General features: G+C 43.7%; 1 protein-coding gene across 1 annotated transcript in view; it reads right to left on the bottom strand.

Annotated features, from left to right (window-relative positions):
- Positions 1–22695, bottom strand: part of dctn4 (dynactin 4) — a 66580-nt gene that overhangs the window by 27856 nt on the left and 16029 nt on the right. The window contains exons 3-12 of the mRNA XM_072264630.1: positions 22106–22284; positions 21759–21802; positions 16448–16555; positions 13949–14022; positions 12542–12654; positions 7763–7872; positions 4599–4672; positions 3975–4029; positions 1755–1862; positions 3–13 (exon numbers count right to left, since the gene is read on the bottom strand). Of these exons, the coding sequence (XP_072120731.1) occupies positions 3–13; positions 1755–1862; positions 3975–4029; positions 4599–4672; positions 7763–7872; positions 12542–12654; positions 13949–14022; positions 16448–16555; positions 21759–21802; positions 22106–22284 (876 nt within the window). The remainder of the gene's footprint in view (positions 1–2; positions 14–1754; positions 1863–3974; positions 4030–4598; positions 4673–7762; positions 7873–12541; positions 12655–13948; positions 14023–16447; positions 16556–21758; positions 21803–22105; positions 22285–22695) is intronic.

Here is a 22695-nt window from a genome sequence, read left to right on the forward strand (position 1 = left end):
AAGGAAGCGTGACCTAGAGACATGGCAGGTCTCCATTAGAAAAGAGTGAGAGGTATGCATGCATATTACTAGTCATCCTGTTACAGGAAGGACGTGGAGTCTTCTTCCCTCCCTGCTTCCCCTCCCCCACCCCTTTATCTCTCCCCCTACTGGTTTTTCACCTGGAACCCATCAGCCTTCTCCTTCCCACCCTCCCCCACCTTCTTTATAGGGCCTCTGCCCCTTCCTCCTACAGTCCTGACGAAGGGTTCCAGCCCGAAACGTCGACCCGATTCTTTTCCACAGATGTTGCCCGACCTGCTGAGTTCCTCCAGCGTGTTGTGAGTGAGGCTGGTTTATTATCCCTCTCAACCCCTTTCTCCTGCTTCCCCATAAATTTGTTGCCCAAAATAATTAATCTATCATCCTCCACTTTAAATTTACCAAATGACTTGGCCCACAACTACCATACACATCACCCCACACTCTGCCATAAATTGCCCGAAACAACCAAGCCTTCAAGGAGGACATCTTCTGAATGAGTGTCTTCAGGTTCCTGTACCTCTTCCTTGATAGCTGTAACACCCTATGAAAGGTTTCACTGCTAATGTATGGTCTTTCTGTACAAGGGCTGCTAATGTATGGTCTTTCTGTAGAAGCAGTGTTTGGGTTATGGGTAGAGATAATAGGTGCTTTGCAATGTGAGCCAGCCTATGACGGGAGTGTTTTTTCCTTGTTGTGTGCCTGAGACCGAGGTGATCCGGGTCTTTTGCTCAGCGAGAGATGGAGAGAGAAGATGCCAGAAAGGAGAGGTCGCAGACACCAGGATGAAGTGAGGCTGGGAGTCGATGAAGCCCAGGGAAATCAATGGAGGACCAATGGAAGGGAAACCAACACTCACAACACGCTGGAGGAACTCAGCAGGTCGGGCAGCATCCATGGAAAAGATCAGTCGACGTTTCGGGCTGGAACCTTTCGTCAGGGAAACCGTAAGCTCCAACTTGTCCATATTAGACTGTTACATTACAATGGGCTGTTCTCTTTTTGTTTTTTTTTACTAACCCTTTAGTCAAATTAAGAATTATAAAGCTAAGTTGTTTAATTCAATATGCTGTACTGTTATTTCGTGGTACTGATTTGTAACAGGGGAACAAAACACACAGCATCCAGATAAGCAGTAGGTTTTGCACCTGAACTTTTACATGTTTGGCGGGGGCTAGAGATCATCTTCCCTGGACTTACGGCACCGACTGAACCCGAGGGTTACATAGCGATGAAAAGAGGGCATGTCCTGGGTAATAGGGGGTCCTCAATGACGGATGCCACAGCGCAAATCAGGGTGAGGCGGGTGTAGTGCGAACCAGAAGGAAGGTTTGTTTGGTGGGGGGGGGGGGTGGGGGAGGATGGGGGGGCAAGCTACCAGAGGGAGGGGATTGGGGTCGGGAAGGCGAGCTGCCTAGAGAGTGGGAGTGCCAGTCACCTAGAGGGAAGCGGCGGGGGGAGATCGAGCTGCCTAGAGAGGGGGAGTGAGACCTAGAAAGATAAGGAAAAGAGAGTGAACCATTCAGAATGGGGGGAGAGGCCAGAGAGACTGATCTTCATTGAAGGGGAGCAAAGGGAGGGGGTTTGGGGGAGCTCCACATTATTGCCTTCTGCATCAGTGAGTGCTGTGCGGTGTCCATACAAACGAGAGGCCTGATAACGAGGGTAGAGAAATGCCAGAAACCCTCTCACCACAGTGAGGGGTGGGAGAGAGGGGAGCATACAGTGAGTACCTTGGCAGTGCTGCACACATCGTCTGGGTCAGACTCCTCACAGGGCAGCAGAGTAACATGGGTGAGGTTCTCCACGGGGTTTGTCAGTGTCAGCAGCACCTGGCTCTCCTGAAACAGCAGCATTGAGAATATAAATCACCAGACTGCAGTCCTGACTCTCCCCACAGCTGAACGACCTCGCCCCACCGCTCAGTGACCTTCCCCGACCTCTACACACTCCATCAGGTCCATTAGCCAGTAGTCACTTTATATTCATTAGCATCATGATTTGAGAGGATGTGTGCTGGAACCAGTACACAAGTACCAGCACCAACATGCTACAACAGCACTTCTACTCTCTTTGAAGTTTGCCAAGATTCAGCATGTCACTAAAGTCCCTGACAAATCTCTATAGGTGCACAGTGTAGAGTATCCTGACTGGTTTCATCACAGCCTTTTATGGAAACACCAAAATCCAAGAACTGAAGGACCACAGTAATACAGTCCAACACAGGCAAAGCCCTCCTCAACACTGAACTCATTAACAAGGAGCACTGTCACAGGAAGCAGCATCCATCATCAGGGACCCCACCAGCCAGGACATGCTCCCTTCTCACTGCTGTGGAAAGAGGTAGAGGAGCCTCAGGTCCCACACCAATAGGTTCAGGAACAGTTATCAGTTATCTTCAATCATCAGACTCCTGAACTGGCATGGCCTTCACTCACCAGTAATCTGAACTGATTCTATCATCTACAGTCTCACTTTCAAGGACTCCTTACATTCTCACTATTATTTTTACTTGCACACTGTTGTCTTCTGCACATTGGCTGTCCATCAACCTTTGTTTATGTATAGTAATGTACATCTTTATCTTCCCTAAAAAATGCCTGCAAGAAAATGAATCTCAGGGTAATGTATAGTGACATTTGTACTTTAATTCACTTGAACACTCATGCTCATACTCCTATCCTGCTGCAGGTTTCAGCCCCACCCCCTGACAACTCTGCCCGATCAGGTACAGGACGGGGGAAAACCAGGACTACACTTGTCAACACTTAGACCAAGGCATTCAATGAACACATTTTAATAATTATGATTTTTAAATTAATTCAATAAATCTTCAATATTAATTACTTTTAATACTGAAACACTAATTAACAATGAAGTTTCATTGTATTGAATTTTTTTTTAATTGTTTTATAAATAAAATATAGCATGTTTCAGAAAATGGACAGCCGTTCTGAGGCAGTTCTATCAGTCTGAAACTCTTGCTGTTTCTCTTCCTCCAGATTCTGCCTGACCTGCTGAGGATTTCAAAACCATTCTGCACTTCAGTTTCAGATTTCCAGCACCTGTGGGAGGAGAAGATGGCGGCGCGACGCAGCTCGGTGGTGATATCTGTTATCTGTCAAGTAGGGTGCCGTGCACAATCTTGACTTGACAGAGACGGACGTGAGAGCACGGAGGAACATCTGGTGAAACTTCTGAAATGCCTGCTTCGCTGCTGCTGCTACTGTGTGGTCCAGAATCTCCGGAGGGGAAGGCCCCAAATCCTCGGCTTTGTTTGTTGCTCGGCGCGGCCGGGGCGGGGTCGAAGTGCTCGGCAGAGATGGTGCTCGGTGCTGGAGGCTTTAAGTTTTCGGACGGACTCAGAGTCCGCTGCAGTCGGGTGTTTCCAATAGTGCTGCATCGGCAAGTTGGCAGCGCTTGGAGGTTCATGGCAGGGAGAGTTTCTCCCTTCTACCGTCTGCGTGAGATGATGGGCTATCGGGACTTGAGACTTTTTTTTTTACCGTGCCCATGGTCTGCTCTTCATCAAATTACGGCATTGCTTTGCACTGTTGTAACTATATGTTATAATTATATGGTTTTGTCAGTTTTAGTCTTGGTTTGTCCTGTGTTTCTGTGATATCTTTCTGGAGGAACATTGTATCATTTTTTAATGCATGCATTTCTAAATGACAATAAATGAGGACTGAGTGCCCTCATAATCTAATCTAATAAACTGAACTCTTGGCCTCACAATCTACCTCATTCTGATCTTACCTGCACTATATTCTTTTGGTAGTTTTTACACTTTATTCTGCATTGTTATTGTTCTACCTTGTTCTACCTCAATGCACAGTGCAATCATCTGGTCTATATAAGCAGTGTGCAAGACAAGCTTTTCACTGCACCTTGGTACATGTGACAATAAGAAACCAATATTAGTTTTTCTTCTGAAATGGGGCCATACTTGCCTTCATGTAACGCAGATTGGGAATGGTCAAAATTCGCACCTCTGGAACATAGTTGCTGCGGAAGAGGAGAATTGGGACATTTAGAAAAAGATTTACAAGGACATTGCCAGGACTAGCGGTCTCGACTTTTAAACCAATAACAATTCCCATAAACTGTCTAAATGTGAGCTTGCAGGTGAGGAACGCAATCGTCGTTGAATGGAACACAAGATTAGTGTAGGATTAATGTTAGTTGCTCTGAGGCAGGGGTTCTCAACCTTTTCGATGCCATGGACCAATATCATTAAGCAAGGGGTCCATGGACCCCAGGTTGGGAACCCCTGCTCGAAGGTCAGCTTGAACTGAGTTGGTCAAAAGAGCCAGAATCCATCCAGTATGACAATCTAGGGCTGATCACTGTTCAAAGGGATTTAAAGAGATGGTGCAGGAAGGAAAGGAGAAAATAAAGATCATAAGATGAAGGAGAATAAGGTCACTGGAGCAGAGACTGGGAACTGCAAGTCATCAGTGATACACGGCACCATCTGTCAATTTATGCTCTGTTCTTTGAGGTGAGTTGCCATCTTTTCCAAAACACTACCACGCTGAATCAAAGGACAGACAGTTGTCCCAAAATGTACTTACACAGCAACCAGCTGGATCTTGAACTTGATAGAGGTTGGGTTGAACTCAGGCTTGCTCAAGTTGTGCTCACACTTCTACGGTGCACAGGCAATGGGGCGCATGGTAGAGAGAGTGGAAAAGGTGGAAAGCAACAGGTCAAACTGATGTCTTGCCAAAACATACCAAATAAGCCATGTCTGAAATCACACTCTCAACTCTAAACAATCAGGTTAACAAGCCTGAGTTTTAAAATATTTTTCTTCCCAAAATTATTTCAACATCATTTAATACAACTAGAGATCTGTCCAGTTCTGTACACAATAAGAGCCTTAAAATTTAATAATACAATCAATGTCTGCGGATCAGAGTCCACAGGCAATGTTTGCAGACAGCCTGTCCTGGGACTGAAGGACAGTCTGTGTGTATGCGCATTAGGAGGGAGGCAAGGACAAGGCCTGCTTTATATCAGAAAGAATGTGCTGGCGTTGGAGAGGGTCCAGACACTGGAATGAAAGGGTGAACATATCTGGGCCTACTCTCACTGGAGTTTAGAAGAATATGGGGGGGATCTCATTGAACCCTAACGAACACTGGAAGGCCTGGATAGAGTAGATGTGGAGAGAATGCTTCCTGTAATGGAGAAGTCCTGGACCTCAGAATAGAAGGATGTCTCTTTAGAACAGAGATGAGGAATATCTTTAGCCAAAGGGTGAAGAATCTCTGGAATTAATTGTGGAAGCCAGGTCATTGGTTATATTTATGGTGGAGGGTGGAGGGCCTCAAAGGTTACAGGGGGAAGGCAGGAGAATGGGGTTGAGAGGGATAGTAAGTCAGCCATGATGGAATGGTGGAGCAGATTAAATGGAGCGAATTGTCTAATTCTGTTCTTATATCTTATGGTATCTCCAGGACAAATATCACTCATTCACAACAAAATCAACTACTTTAAACAAGACTACGCCCATTTTTCATCTCAACTTCCTGCTGAATCAGAACTTAAAAAGATAGCAAGGCATCCCAAAACAGCCAACAGCCAACTCCGATGTTAAGTGGGAATTTGAACAGAAGCCAAGTTTGTTATTGATTGGACACTGGCCACATTTGTTCTGATGAAGAATTCATTCAGAATGTTTCATTATTTATTAGGAGTTTGAGGAGATTTGGCATGACACCAAAGACACTCAAGTTTCTACAGAAACTTCTACAGAAACGTGGAGAGCATTCTAACTGGTCGCGTCATTGTCTGATGTGGAAGGCCAAGTGTCTCCACGTTTCCAGTGCCAACATAGCACATCCACAACTTACTAACCCTAACCTGTATGTCTTTGGACTGCAGGAGGAACGACGACTAAACTTGAAGAGCTTGTTCTGATAGAGAATTCATTCAGAACCTTACCACAATACTGGCTACCATTTTAAAACCAAGTAACACAAAACTAATGAGTCAGCTTTTATTTCAAAAGACCAATTTAACATTGGAAACCAAATGCCTCCAGTTACAGCAGGAGCTAACCACAAGTCAAATGATTTTGCCTGGTTCTACCTCAATTCACTGTGTAATTTAATCTGTATGAACAATGTGCAAGACAAGCTTTTCACTGTATCTCAGTACATGTGACAAGAATGAACCAATTCCAGTTGCTTGGTGGGTACGTAGTTCTTGTGGCAGTTGGTAAAATTCCATCTTCCCTAGAACACCCTGGTGTAATTCTACACTGTCATCATAGACAGCATCCTCACATCAGACATTACTGTCTGGTTTGGTGATTCCATCTTCCCCAGAACAGCCTGGTATAATTCTACACTCTCATCATAGTCAGCATCCTCACATCAACCATTACTGCCCGGTGCAGCATCCTCCACAATATACAAAAACTACACGAACACACAGGTCAGCAGAAAAGGTCACTGGCTGCAGTCTACCATCACCGCAGGTCTTGTATGTGTCCAGGACAAGGAAGCGGGCTGGAAAAATTCACTACCCACCCTGCAAACTCCCTTTGTCAAAAGCTCCCTTCTGGAAAGCGCTAGAGGGCTGTCAAAATAAAAACTTCACATCTTAGAAGTTTCTTTCTCCTGAGAGTTAATTGATGAAACGTTCTAGTTAGCCCCATCCAGCACCATTGTTACCCCGATCACTGCACTGTAAAAACATTAAACTACATTTTATAATGTGTTTACATTGCAAATACATGTTGGGATTTATATATTTTAGCATATTCTATGGCATATCTGTCCTTCCAACTTTACATAATTCTTTAGAATTGTTGAATTTTTTTTGTTGTTGCCTGTTGCCCCTGCACACAGCAGCAAATTCCTAATACATGGAAATGTGTATGGTGAATAAAGTTGATTCCTGATGCAATGCATCAAACATGCGTAATCTCCACCACACTATGAGATGGAGCATTAGGAATGAAAACACATTTATAAATGTTGTGTACCATTGTGGCTTTTAAACTTCCGAATATACTGTAATTGCACGTGGGGCAGATTTGGCCACACCAAAGATATTAGACCATAAGAGATACAAGATTTAGGTCATTCAGCCCATCGAGTCTGCCCCACCATTCCACCATGGCTGATTTACTATCGCTCTCAACCCCATTCTCCTGCCTTCTCCCCATAACCTTAGATGCTGTGACTAATTAAGAACTTATGAACCTTCACTTTAAATGTACCCAATGACTTGGCCTCCGCAGCCATCTGTGGCAATGACCTAAGAAGTTCCTCCTCATCGCTATTCTAAATGGACGTCCCTCTTTTCTGAGGCTGTGCCCTCTGGCCCTAGACTCCACCACTATAGGAAACATCCTCTCCACATCTAGGCCCCTCAGCATCCAGCATCTTTAAAGTTACATCACCAGTGAAGACATCTTCAAGAGCCAATGCCCCAAGAAGGAGGCATCCATCATTGAGTACGTGCCTCCTTCTCATGATTCCCGTCTGGGAGGAGGTACAGGATCCTCTAGACATGCACTCACCAACCATTTTGGAGCAACCCCTTCCCTACCCCGCCATCAGATTTCTGAACAATCCATGAACACTACCTCTCTATTTCTCCTCGGCACAATTTATTTTATTAGAGGCAGAAAATCGAGAACATCCTCTCTATTTAGGATTCACAGTACACACTCCACCCCCCCAAACCAAGAAACAAACTTTGAACGTATTTGTGGACTTACCCGGCAGCGCAGTGAGCGCTTTATCAGGAGGTGCTTGTGCTTTGGATGTAACTGGGAAGCACTTATGGGTTGAAAATCTGGCTGCATCAATCGTTGGTGAAGGGTGGTCACTGCAGGAATAAGAGCAAAGGAATCACACAGGGTGAGATAAGACATAGCAGGCACCTCTGTTAACTCACCCAGTGAGAGCCTCAGCTCTCCCTGGGGTTGAGGGCAAGCCGCCAGTCTGCAATAGCTGTTTCAATGCACCGATTTATCAAAGATTTTGTGCACAGCTGGGAGAGACGCTGCCCTACAGCTCCAGAGAACCAGGTCCAATTCTGACCTCAGGTGCTGTCTGTGTTTGGAGATTGCACGTTCTCCCAGTGACCACATGGCTTACCGCCAGATGTTCTGCTTTCACAGATCATAGAAAATTACCTCAGTCCACAAAATGTCAACCTCAATCTAACCCTTCTGCAGCAGCCCCCAGTACTAAACCGACTGCTGCTGCTGGTGACCCTCATATATTTCTTATATACTTGTATGACATGACCTCAGCTCCAATGATTGTTCAGAGTCAAATCCTTTATCGATCCTTTATTACCAATTAGCAAATATACAATCTTGAAGCAATGGAACTTAAGCATACCCAAGTGTAAGTTAAGCTAAATTCAGCAGTCAACGAAAGATGATATCCGTCATAGATGACATGATATCCATCGGCCCCTAGTTGCATACTGCACAGAACAAAGCACGAATATTTAACTTATTCCCTTGGTGTTTACCACGCCTCCACTCACGTGACCAGCTACCATAATAAATACACAACACAGACAGAGAACAGATGCATGGCCTCCACAATCTCCACCAGCACAGGTGCACCACAGAGCTGTGTGCTTAGCCCCCTGCTCTACTCGGTTTACACCTGTGACTGTGTGGCTAAGTACAGCTCCCACACCATATTTAAGCTTACTGCTATGGGCTGTATCAAAGGTGGTGATGAATCAGCACACAGGAGGGAGATCATAACAACCACTCAGCCAAACTGGATGTAGACTTCAGGAGAGGGAAACCAGAGGTCCATGAGCCGGTACTCATCAGAGGGTCAATAACAGTAATTTCCTGGCTGTCACTATCTCAGAGGACCTGTCCTGGCCCATTACATAAATATAATTGTAAAGAAAGCAGGACAGTGCTTTCACTTCCTTTGGAGTCTGCAGAGATTCGGCATGATATCAAAAACTTTGACAAACTTCCATAGCTGTGTAGTGGAGAGTGTACTGAATGGATGCAGTGTGGCCTGGAATGAGAACACCAGTGTCTTTGAGCAGACAATCCTACAAAAGTTAGTGGATTAGGCCCCGTACATCACATGTAAAGCCCTCTCAACCGCTGAGCACATCTACATGAAATCTGCCATAGAACAGCAGCATTCAAAGATCCTCATCACCCAGGCCATGCACTTTTCTCGCTGCTGCCATCAGATAGAAGGTACAAGAGCCTCAGGACTCACACCACCAGGTTCAAGAACAGTTACTACCCCTTAACCATCAGGCTTTTGAACAAAAGAGAATAATTACACTCATCTATTGAGATGTTCCCAAAACCAAAAATCTCACTTTAAGGACTCTATCTTGTTATTTATTGCTATTTATTTATATTTGCATTTGCACAGTTTGTTGTCTTCTGTGCTCTAGCTCCTTCATTGATCTTTAGTTACTGTTCTATAGATTTGCTGAGCATGCCTGCAAGAAAAAGAACCTCAGGGTTTATGTGGTGACATGTATGTACTCTTATAATAGATTTTACTTTGAATTTTGAACATACTATAGCCCTCCACTTTTCTATCATCTATGTTCCTATCTAAGTGTTTCTTAAACGCCCTTACTGTATCTGCCTCTACCACCACCCCTAGCAGTGAGTTCCACACACCTATCTTTGACATCCCCATACCTTCCTCCCATCACCTTGTAATTATGTCTCATCAGATTAGCCATTTCCAATCTGGGAAAAAGTCTCTGGCTGTCCACTCTATCTATGCCTCTCAACATCTTATACACCTCTACCAAGCTTTCCTCCTGCATCCTAACATTGTGTGGGGTCAGAGGGTTAATTGCCCATTGTTAATTACCCCAACTGTGGGATGAGTGGTGGAATCTGAGAGATCTCAACGAAACCTATCAAATATTGAAAGGCCTAAATAGAGTGGAAATGGAGAGGATGTTTCCTATAGTGGAGAAGTGTAGGACCAGAGGACGTCCCTTTAGAACAGAGATGAGAAGGAATTTCTTTAGACAGAGTGTGGTGAGTCTGTAGAATTCATTGCACAGGCAGCCATGGAGCCCGACTCACTGGGCATATTTAAAGAGGAGGCAATAGGTTCTGATTAATCAGGGCGTTAAAACTTCCAGGGAGAAGGCAGGAGAAATGGGGTTGAGGGAGGAAATAAATGAGCCATGATGAAATGGCAGCGCAAACTCGATAGGTTAAATGGCCTAATTTTGCCCGTCTCTTAAGGTCCAATATGGAAAGAGCTGCCAGAAGTGGCTGACAATGATATTTAAAAGACAGTTGGACAGGTACATAGATAGGAAAATCTGAGAGGGATAGGATTCAAATGCAGGGAAACTGCACCAACTTATATGGTTGGTACGAACCAGATGGGCTGAAGGGCTGTGCTGTGCCACTCTCCACAATGTAGTGGATATAGCCCAGTCCATCACAAGAAAAGCCCCTCCCCATCATTCAGCACATGTACAAGGAGCGCTGCCACAAAGCAGCATCATCATCATCATCAGGGACCCCATCATCCAGGTTATGCTCTCCTCACTGCTGCCATCAGGCAGGAGGTACAGGAACCTCAGGACCCACATCACCAGGTTCAGGAACAGTTATTACCCCCCAACCATCGGGCTTTTGAACCAGAGGGGATAACTCCACTCACCTCAACAATAAACTGATCACTGAACACAACCAATGGACTCACTTTCAAGTACTCTACAGCTCATGTTTCCAATATTACTTATTTATTATTATTTGTTTTTTGTATTTTCAGAGTTTATTTTCTTTTGCACATTGGTTGCCTGTCAAGTCTTTGTGTGTACTTTTTTTCATCGATTTTATTGCGTTTCTTGCATTTAGTGTGAATGAAAGTGAATCTCAGGTGTACATTGTATATGGTGACATACGTGTACTTTGATAAAAGTTTACTTTGAACTCCTGCCTGTCAGAAAGCTGTGGGACCAGCACTGAATACAATCCAATGCAGCTTCAGCTGTTGGCTTCACAGTAACTGAGTAACATCCTTCTTGTGCTCTCCTGAGAGTGAATTGCATTAATGCTGGAGCTTTCCATCAATCAATAACAGAGGCTACCTTCCTGTGCTGTGCTCTCTTGAGAGCACCTCACTTTATGCTGCAGCTCTCTAAATTAATCAACAGAAGGAAATCTGAAGTAACCGGCTGACTGCTGGGAATACAGTGGCCTCACAGCCAGTAACTGGAGGATTAAAGCAATTCATAACTACGGTAGGTTTCAAAGGAGATTTACAGGGCAAGTTTTTTTCTTTACAGGCAGCAGTGGAGGCCTAGAGTGCTCTGCCACAGATGGTACTGGCGGTAAACACCGATAAAGATGTTTAAGATAAATGCAGGAGATTTTGTAGACGTTGGAAATGAAGAACTGAACAGGTCAGGCAGCATGTATGAGGAGAATAAACAGTCGACGTTTCAGGCAGAGACGCTTCATCAAGATTGGAAAGGAAGGTGGCAGGCCAGATTAAGGAGATGGGAGGAAGGCTGGGAGTACAAACTGACAGGCGATAGATGAGACCAGGTGAAGGTGGATGGGGTGGCGGGGGGAGGGAAATCAGAGGGAGGTGATGGCCACGTGAGGAGAGAAGGAGTGAGAGAGGAACCAGAATATGGAATGGAAGAGAGAAGGGGGAGGGCAAAGAAATTATTTGAAGTTGGGAGAAACTGATGTTCACGTTAGCAGGTTCAAGTCTATCCAGACAGACGGCTGTCTAGAATAATCAATTGTTTGGTCAACTGGAGATCTTTTATCTTGGTGTTATGAATTGGAGAGGTGGTCCAAGTGAGTATTGATACAAAGGGAGCAGTAGAATTCATTACTCAAAAGTATTAGCCTAGGGTCAATATCTTTCCATTGTATTTGCGCAGACAATAAGGTGCACACTTTGAATTAATGAAGAGTTATGCAGTGAATTGTCTAACCCAGGTCAGTCTGCCTGAAAAACACAACGTTCACAACATGCCACCAGATGGACTAGTTCACCACATGTTCAGAGTTGCTCACTGTTCAATGGTTCATTGCACATTCATTATTTTATTTTAGAACGACAGCACAGAACAGGCCCTTCCAGTTCAACCCCCCCAGCAACCCTAGCCTAATCACAGGACAATTTAACTAGTACATCTTTAGACGGAGACAGAAAACTGGAGCATCCAGAGGAAACCCACGCCGCCACAGGCAGAAACGTTCAAACTCTTTACGGATGATGTCAGAATTGCACTCCAAACTCTGACACCCCTGTATCAGCACCGTGCTAAATGTTACACTACCATGGTGTCTTGAGAGCTGTTAGGGATAGCCTACGACAAATAATTCTCTTTTTGGTACTTGTAACAATAGTTCACTGCACGTTAATGAACTGTTTGTAATGAATTGTCTAACTTAATTCAGTATGATAGGTCACTAACACCAAGCTCACAACATGCCAGCAGATGGAATAGCTCAGTGTGTGGTCCGTCGCTCTCAGGCTGGTTCAGCTCTTACCCTCAGGCAGGTTAATGGGCCTGGTGTAATAATCTTCAGGCAGCGGCTCCACCTCTTCCAATGCCTGTGCAGGCTCGATCTTAACGTCCTTGTGGTCCTCGCCATCCTTCAACCTACAAGGCAGGAACACATTGATAAGATTACAGGACAGATGTCGAGGCTTTGGAGAGGGTGCAGAAGAGGTTTACCAGGATGCTGCCTGGATTAGAGGGCATGTGCTATAACAAGAGGTTGGGCAAACTTGGGTTGTTTTCTCTGGAGTAGCAGAGACCGAGGGGAAATTTCTACAGTTGCTCCGGGAGAACATTCTGACCTGGTGCATCACCATCCAGTATGGAGGCACCAATGCACAGGATCAGAAAAAGCTGCAAAGGATGTAGATTCAGCTAGCTCCATCACAAGGCACTACCCTCCCCAACATCGAGGACATCTTTTAAGGACAGAATCTTCTCCACTGACATATACATACATTGATAATAAATGCACTTCTTTCTTATGGTGTGATCTGTCTGAATGCCTGGACAGAATGGATGTTGAGGGAATGTTTCCTATAGTTGGTGAGTCTAGCACCAGAGGGCACAGCCTCAGAACAGAGATGTGGAGGAATTTCTTTAGCCATAGGGTGGTGAACCAGTGGAATTCTTTGCCACACAAGGCTCTGGAGGAGTTGATAGGTTCTTAATTAGTAAGGGTGTCAAAAGTCAGAATCAGAATTATTATCACTGACATAAGTCGTGAAATCTGTTGTTTTGCGGTAGCATTCCCACCACAAGAAAACAACAGCAACTTCGATGGACAGGTCACATCACTCCCCAAACAGATCCTTTACTCCCAGCTGAAGGTCAGTGAGCCCCTGGTGGGGAAAGAAAACACTTCAACGATAACATCAAAATCAGTCTGAAGAAATTCAACAGCACATCTAAAAACTGGGAAGACTTTGCACTCAATATAGACCTGGAGGAAATCTGTTCATGAGGGAGCTGTCTTACATGAAAGTGACCTCTGCTGTACCGCAGAGAATAAACGGCAGCTCTGAAAGGAGAGAATGAACAACCAAAAGACCCAAAGACTAACCACAGCCACCACATAACTTGTGTCCACCCTACACTAGAATATGTGGATCCTGGATCAGCCTCTAGAGATACCTGAGGACTACCTACTGAACTCGAATGATCTGACTACAGTGCAATACATAAAATATACTATAAATTACAGTAAATGTGTATTATAAATTTTAAAAGATTACAGGGAGGAGGAGAATAGGGTTGAGAGGGAAAAATAAACCAGCTATGATCAAATGACAGAGCAGACTAATTCTGCTCCAATATCTTATTGGGATCTGTATAAGGGTAAACAGAAGTAATGACCTCAGAGACACTCACATCATGCAGATTAATCAATACTTACGTAGATCCGCTGAGGGAAATAAGAGGAGCCCCTGCTCGCTGCCGCTGCAGTCTGGTACCAAGGCCATACTTGTCCTGAAACAGAAGGCATCAAAATGTACAGTACAGGGCACACCCCTTTGTAGCAGTTAATGATCCAGTTGATTAAACTCAATGTCAATGTGAAGGGAGACAGAAGATGCATCAAATGCTTACACCGTCTCAAGTCAACCAGAGAAATTGTCACTAACGCAATCACAGACTGACCTCTTTCCAAGTCTGAGTTGCAAATAGAATTTAGATCATTTTGACTCTTGGGTACAAAAGAAATTTCAGTTTCTGCCATCATAGTAGGTAACTTAGCATGAGTGTAATTTTTCAGCCCAATTCAATCACCGAGGTTTGACACGCGTTCCAAAAACCTTTACGATGAAACACCAACTCGATTGTATGTTCACGTTAAATATGGATGCAAGAGCACACGATCATGCACATTTTATGTACACTCATGCTGACCAATACATGTTATGCAGACAGTAACAGATGCAACAATTTCTACAGATTTATAAAGTCGACCATCAAAGATTATTTTTGTTAATGGTATGGAGATGAAGATACCTTAAAAGTTAAGAAACATTTACAAATGTCCAACAGTCAGGTGAACATCTCAACTGTCAAGAATTGTCAGGCTCTTCCCTCCCTCCCATCCCTAGCACCACCTGGATAAGTTGTCGCTCTTTATCTTATCATGGGTTTTTTTGTGCTGCATCGGAGCCAGAGTAGCAATTATTTTGTTCTTCTCTACACTTGACATTAAACAATCTTGAATCTTTGTTCAGGGCTGAATTATCAATTTTTCCCAGTTCAAAAGCATCATTCCAGACCAATTACAGACTCCAGTTAAAGTTCAGACTACGCTTAGATTACTGATGTAAATGCAGATGATGTAACAACACCGGGCAAATGAATATAATAACCAAGTCCAACTCACCACCACATGTATAGTGTGTGTCTATACAACCCAAGGAGCAGCAGCAGTATTGAGACAAAACAAAGAATCATTCAAAGGTTAAGGCGTTCAGATATCATGTATGACTTAAACAGGTTGAATTAGATGGACACACGTAAAATGCTAGAGGACTCAGGTCAGGCAGCATCCACGGACAGAAATGAAGAACTGATGCTTTGGGCCAAGACCCTTCATCGGGACTGGAAAGGAAAATCATAAGGCCATAAGGCACAGGAGCAGATTAGACCATTCTGTCCATCGAGCCTGCTCCACCATTCCATCATCTACTATCCCTCTCAACCCCATTCTCCTGCCTTTTCCCTATAACCTTTGACGCCCTTTGGAATGTTTCTATCCTGTGCCTTCCAAATTGCTCCCAGAAATTCCAGACTTGCTGCTAGCATTCCCTTCCAATTAATTTTGACCAGTTCCTCTCTCTAATCTCTGTAATTCCCTTATTCCATTGTAATACCCAAACATCTGACCTTAGTTTCTCTTTCTCAAATTGCAGGGTGAATTCTGTCAGATTATGATCACTTCACCCCTAAGGGCTCCTTTACCTTAAGCTCTCTAATCAATTCTGGTTCAATGCACAATACTAAATTCAGAATAGCTGATTGCCTAGTGGGCTCAACCACAAGCTGCCCTAAAAAGCGATCTTATAGGCATTCTACATATCCTCCCTCTTGGGATCCAGCACTAACCTGACTTTCCCCAATCTACCCACAAAATGAAATCCCCCATGACTATAACATTGTCCTTTTGACATCCTTTTTCTATCTCTCATTATAGGGGCTGGAAAGGAAAGGTGAAGAAGCCAGAAATGGTCATTATACACTTGCTGGTTAGTTAGCAGAAGATTTAAATGCAAAATGGTGGAAGAACTCAGCAGACAGGCAGCAACTATGGAGGGGAATACAAAGACGTTTTGGGCAGAGTCCCTTCTTTCCATAGATGCTGCCTGAAAAGCTGAGTTCCTCCAGCATACTGTATGTGATAATCTGGATTGCCAGTGTCTGCAGTCTCTTGTGTTTAAAATTTAAACGCATGGAGATTTAGTTTTACACCACAACATTTTATTTTTTAACTTTAGAAATACAGCGTGGAATAGGGCTTTCCAGCCATTTGAGCCGCACTGTCCAACAACTCCCAACAATCCCAATTTAATCCTAACTTAGTCACAGGACAATTTACAATGACCAATTAACCTGCCAACCAATACATCTTTGTACTGTGGGAGGAAACCAGAGTACCCAGAGAAAACCCTGGCATTCCACTGGGAGGACATACAAACTCCTTACAGAGATTGCCAGGACTGAACTCCGAACTCTGACGTGCCAAGCTGTAATAGCTTCTACACTACCATGGCGCCGAACCGCACACAAATCTCTCTAAAAGCCATTGAACATGACCACGAACAAGAAACCTGGGGAATTCTTAGCTGGGGCTTATGTTGTCCCTTGATCTCCACCAATTCAGCTAATACAGAGACACCAATAAAGGGTAACTCACAGAAAAGGCCAGGGGCATGTAGTTTCTACGTCTGACCAGCTTCTTCCGATCGCGTTCAATCTTCTCCTTCTGGGCCAACTGGTGGTAATACTCCAGCAATTTATTGATCTATAGACAAATATGGAAAGTAATGATTTTCATTTATGCGTATGCAAGTTCAAACATTGTCATCTGAATGCACATATATACAACCAAATGAAACATTACTCCTCAAGACCACTGTGCACCCACAATGCATATATCACAGACAAAGCAAAATACTACAAATTAATAAAATATAATTCCAAATCCATGTGAAATGCAGAGCCCTGGTAAACAGCTCGCTGTCCTAGTGACGAGACCTCAGTGGTGACAGGGTATTCATCAGCCGTTAACCAGTCTGGCAGTCCTAGTCCTGATTCTCCTGTACCTCCTCCCTGATGGTAGCAGATCAGAGAGATTGTGGGATGGGACAAAGCACTTTGATGAAGTTCAAGTTCATTATCATTTGTACACATATACAACCAAATGAAACAACGCTCCTCTGGATCACTGTGCACCCACAATACAGTTATCAAACACAGCACATAAAACAAAATACTACCACAAATATGTTAATAAAATACAATTCAAAATGCTTGTAGTGCACAGCATAAGTAAACAGCTTACTGTCATAATAACGAGATCACTGGTGGCAGGATATTCATTAGTCTCACAACCTAATAGTGAGATTTGGAAATTATAATATCCCCTCCCTGCATTCCTAATTTCTGAATCAAAGATGTTACTGAAGAACATACAGGCACTCACTGTACTACAATCATTTCCAATCACGACACAGGGATAATAAAACTAACTAATGCCAAGTGTCACACAAAAACATGTCAGATCAGGCATTCCCCCATCTCCTTCTCACAGCATCCCTGGATGTGGGTTCAACAATCAACAAATGGTGTAGTGGGCAAAGCCGCTTCTTCACAGCGCCAGAAACCCAGATTAAATCTTGAACTTGGGCTCTCTGTGTATGGAGTTTGTATGTTTTCCTTGTGAGCTTGTGGATTCCCACCCCTCCCCCTAATCATCCCAAAGATGTTAGGGTTTGGTAGGTTAACTGGTAACTGTAAATTGACCCTATTGTGCATGGGTGAGAGGAAGAATCTGGAGGCAACTGAGAGGAGAGCAAGGAAAATAAAATGGGATTAGTGTAAATGGGTGGCTAATGGTAAACTGGTTTGACAAACTCCTATAGATGTATGGTGAAGAGTATACTGACTGGTTGCATCACAGCCTGGTATGCAAACACCAATGCCCTTGAATAGAAAAGTCTACAAAAGTTAGTGGATACAGCCCAGTCCATCGTGGGAAAAGCCCTCTCCACCATTGAGCACATCTACATAAAATATCCTTGCAGGAAAGCAGTATCCATCATCAGCGACCCCACTATCCAGGTCATGCTCTCTCCTTGCTGCTGCCATCAGGAAGATGTTTTAGGAGCCTCAGGATTCATACCACTAGTTTCAAGTCAAGTCAAGTCTATTGGCATTTAGCTGCATACATGTATACCATCAAGTGAGACAGTGTTCCTCCAGACCAAGTTGTAAAGCACAGTAGTACACACAACACACATATAACACAGAGTAACTTAGAAAAATAAAAAATAAAATTTACTGATGAATTACACATAAATAAACAAAGTGCATAAATTAAATAGTGTAGGGTACAGAACTGATTAACCAGGGACACTTTGAATCTGATGTGGCGGGAGTTTCAAAGCCTAATGGCCTGAGGGAAGAAGCTGTTTCCAATCCTGACCATTCTTGTTTTTATGTGTCAGTCTCCTGTCTGACAGTAGAACGTCAAAGCGGATGCTGGATAGATGGATAGGATCCTTGATAGTACTAAGAGCCCTGTGTATGCAGCACTCCTGATAAATGTCCCCAAACATCGGTAGGGAGACCACTATGATTCTATGAACTCACAGAAAAGGACAGAGGCATGTAGTTTCCTATGAGCCTACCCAATCGTTCTCAGAGTCCTTTGTAGGGACTTCTAGTCCGATGCTCAGGAACAGTTATTACCCCTCAACCATCAGGTTCTTGAACCAGAGGGGATAACTTCAATTGGCCCATCACTGAACTGTTCCCACAGCCAAAGACTTTTCTCTCATGTTCTTGATATTTATTGCTTATTTATTTATTTATTCTTTTTTTCACTTGCACAGTTTGTCATCCTTTGCACATTGGTTGTTTATCTTGTATATGGTGACATATACAGTATGCACGTTGATGTTAAATTTACTTTGAACTTTGAAGTACAGAGGTACAGTGAAAAACTTTTGCAAACAAATTGCTTCATTCAACAGGGTATTGAGATAGTACATGGGAAATATTCTATTTAGAGATACAGCATGGAAACAGGCCCTTCAGGCCCAACAAGCCCTCCCCACCCAATTACACCCATGTGACCAATTAACCTACTATCCCGTCTCTTAGTAATGTGGGAGGAAACCAGAACACCTGGAGAAAATCCACATGGTCATGGGGAGAATGCACAAACACCTTACAAACAGCAGCGGGAATTGAACCCGGATTGCTGGTGTAATAGTGTTACACTAACTGTTTCTCTACCATGCTGCCCCATTAGGAGAGGCATAGACAGAGTATACAGCTGGTGTACAGCGGCATGCAAAAGTTTGGGCACCCCTGGTCAAAATTTCTGTTACTCTGAATAGCTAAGCGAGTAAAAGATGACCTGATTTCCAAAAGGCATAGTTAAAGATGACATATTTCTTTAATATTTTAAGCAAGATTACTTTTTTATTTCTATCTTTTACAGTTTCAAAATAACAAAAAAGGAAAAGCGCCTGAAGCAAAAGTTTGGGCACTCTGCATGGACAGTACTTAGTAACACTCCTTTGGCAAGTATCACAGCTTGTAAATGTTTTCTGTAGCCAGCTAAGAGTCTTTCAATTCTTGTTTGGGGGATTTTCGCCCATTCTTCCTTGCAAAAGGCTTCTAGCTCTATGAGATTCTTGGGCCGTCTTGCATGCACTGCTCTTTTAAGGTCTATCCACAGATCTTCGCTGATGTTTAGGTCGGGGGACTGTGAGGACCATGGCAAAACCTTCAGCTTGCGCCTCTTGAGGTAGTCCATTGTGGATTTTGAGATGTGTTCAGGATCATTATCCTGTTGTAGAAGCCATCCTCTTTTCATCTTCAGCTTTTTTACAGACTGTGTGATGTTTGCTTCCAGAATTTGCTGGTATTTAATTGAATTCATTCTTCCCTCTACCAGTGAAATGTTCCCCGTGCCACTGGCTGCAACACAAGCCCAAAGCATGATCGATCCACCCTGTGCTTAACAGTTGGAGAGGTGTTCTTTTCATGAAATACTGCACCCCTTTTTCCCCAAACATACCTTTGCTCATTGCGGCCAAAAAGTTCTATTTTAACTTCATCAGTCCACAGGATTTGTTTCCAAAATGCATCAGGCTTGTTTAGATGTTCCTTTGCAAACTTCTGACGCTGAATTTTGTGGTGAGGACACAGGAAAGGTTTTCTTCTGATGACTCTTCCATGAAGGTCATATTTGTGCAGGTGTCACTGCACAGTAGAACAGTGCACCACCACTCCAGAGTCTGCTAAATCTTCCTGAAGGTCTTTTGCAGTCAAACGAGAGTTTTGATTTGCCTTTCCAGCAATCCTATGAGCAGTTCTCCCGGAAAGTTTTCTTGGTCTTCCAGACCTCAACTTGACCTCCACTGTTCCTGTTAACTGCTATTTCTTAATTACACTACGAATTGAGGAAACGGCTACCTGAAAATGCTTTGCTATCTTTTTATAGCCTTTTCCTGCTTTGTGGGCATCATTTATTTAATTTTCAGAGTGCTAGGCAGCTGCTTAGAGGAGCCCATGACTGCTGATTGTTGGGACAAAGTTTGAGGAGTCAGGGTATTTATAAACGTAAACAACAGGAATTCTGCAGATGCTGGAAATTCAAGCAACACACATAAAAGTTGCTGGTGAACGCAGTAGGCCAGGCAGCATCTCTAGGAAGAGGTGCAGTCGACGTTTCAGGCCGAGACCCTTCGTCAGGACTCAAAGGGTCTCGGCCTGAAACGTCGACTGCACCTCTTCCTAGAGATGCTGCCTGGCCTGCTGCGTTCACCAACAACTTTTATGTGTGTTGCAGGGTATTTATAAAGCTTTGAAATTTGCATCACCTGGCCTTTCCTAATGATGACTGTGAACAAGCCATAGCCCTAACAAGCTAATTAAGGTCTGAGACCTTGGTAAGTTATCTGAGAGCTCAAATCTCTTGGGGTGTCCAAACTTTTGCATGATGCTCCTTTCCTTTTTTTCCCCACTCTAAAATTGTACAAAACAAAAATAATACACTAATCTTGCTTAAAATGTTGAAAAGAATGTTTCATCTTTAACTTTATGACTTTTGGAGATCAGTTCATCTTCTACTCACTTAACTATTCACAGTAACAGAAATTTTGACCAGGGATGCCCAAACTTTTGCATGCCACTGTATTTTTCCCAGGTTTGCAATGTCCAGTATTAGATTGCATGCATTTAAGGCGAGGGAGGTTTAAGCTCAAGGGAGGTGTACGGAGCCAAAAGTCACAACATCTTTTTCCAATAGAAAGGATATCAAAAGCAAGATGATGAAGGGTTAAGGTGACAGGAAGAGGTTACAAAGAGGATCTAAGGGGACTGTTTTTTTTGTTTGACACAGACTCATGGAACGTGCTGCTAGAGGAAACCACAACGTTTAAGAGAGATTTACAGATAATTTAACTCTGCCTTGGACGGTCCCAAGCCCGGCTGCGAAAGGAAGAGGGTTGGGCATGGGGCTAGCAACCCCACCTACCGTGTAAAATTCCAGAGCTACAGGAATACCAGCAGAAGCTCCTAAGACCTCATCCCTGGGAGAGGAAGGAAAGGATGGGCTACACCTGTGAATCACTTGAAAGACCTACCCAGGACGGAGGCTTCTGGTAAGCTGCTGTCAGTGGTCTATGTGCTCAGTAGGGGCGATAGGTTTAAGTAGACAGATACTTCAAATGGACAAGGCAAGGATACAGTCCTAATGTGGGAAAATTGATTTACTGTAGATAAGCAAAAAAAGTCAGGAAAATTGCATAATAAAGTGTTAGTTACAAAGTGCAGTGCAGGCAGGCCCTGTGAACAAGGCCCTCTTGTGATAGATAGTGAGGTCAAGAGTAAACTAAGGGGCCTGTTTCCATTTTGTATCTCAATGTGACTCTATGACCCTAACTCAGCATCAGCCGTGTGGCTTATTGGTTACTTGAGCAGTGACTCACCCTCTGGGCATGAAGGTTCTCCGGTTCCTGCCACCCTCCACTTGCTAACAGAGAAGGAACAAGATTAGCACAGTTCACAGGAATCACAGTCATCTTTATTATCACTAATGTATGGCAAGAAATTTACTGTTTTGCAGCAGTTCTGTGCAATACATAAAATATACTGTAAATAATTACAATAAGAAATATATAAAAAATTTAGTGTAAAAAAAGCTAAAATAGTGAGTGTGTGTCTGTGTGCACATACACACATATAGATATTTACACATATAGATACATACACACACACACACAACTTGTCCCACCATGGCCTTGCTAATTAGCTGACTAATTAAGTCTCTACTTACCCACAGATTTGTCCGCCATGCCAACATCTCTAGAAGTCCAGCGGCAGAAACCACAGGCCAGGTAGTAAGCCTTCTTCATTGTGGTCTTGGCTGGATCATCGGGCAGGGGTGCTGGGATGTTTGTTGCTCTTGTGGAGAGAGTATGCATGCAGCTTGGACAGTCAAAGCAATTAGCGCACCTGCCGAGTTTAAAAACAAACATCAGGACAACCCGTTCCTGCCATAATCAAAAGGGGTGGTGGAGAGAGATTGGAAGATTCCACATCAACTCAGATCAAGGCTGAAAGATCAGATTAGCTTCATCTGAATCCTGTACTTTAAAGCTTACAGTGAAATGCACCTTTTGCATCAATTATGTTGGGCAGCCTGCAAGCGTTGCCATGCTTCCAATGCAATATAGCATGCCCAAAAGTCACTAACCCTGGAACGTTGGAGGAAAGCTGATCACACAGAGGAAACCCAAACAGTCACAGGGAGAATGTACAAACTTCTTAAAAGACAGAGGTGGCAATCGAACTATTGGTGATCACTGGCACTGTAACAGTGTAATGCTACAGTACCACCCAAGGGGCAGTGGTGAAAGATTGGAA

This window comes from Mobula birostris, chromosome 7 (genome assembly GCF_030028105.1).
Source record: "Mobula birostris isolate sMobBir1 chromosome 7, sMobBir1.hap1, whole genome shotgun sequence".
Classification (NCBI taxonomy): Eukaryota; Metazoa; Chordata; class Chondrichthyes; order Myliobatiformes; family Myliobatidae; genus Mobula; species Mobula birostris.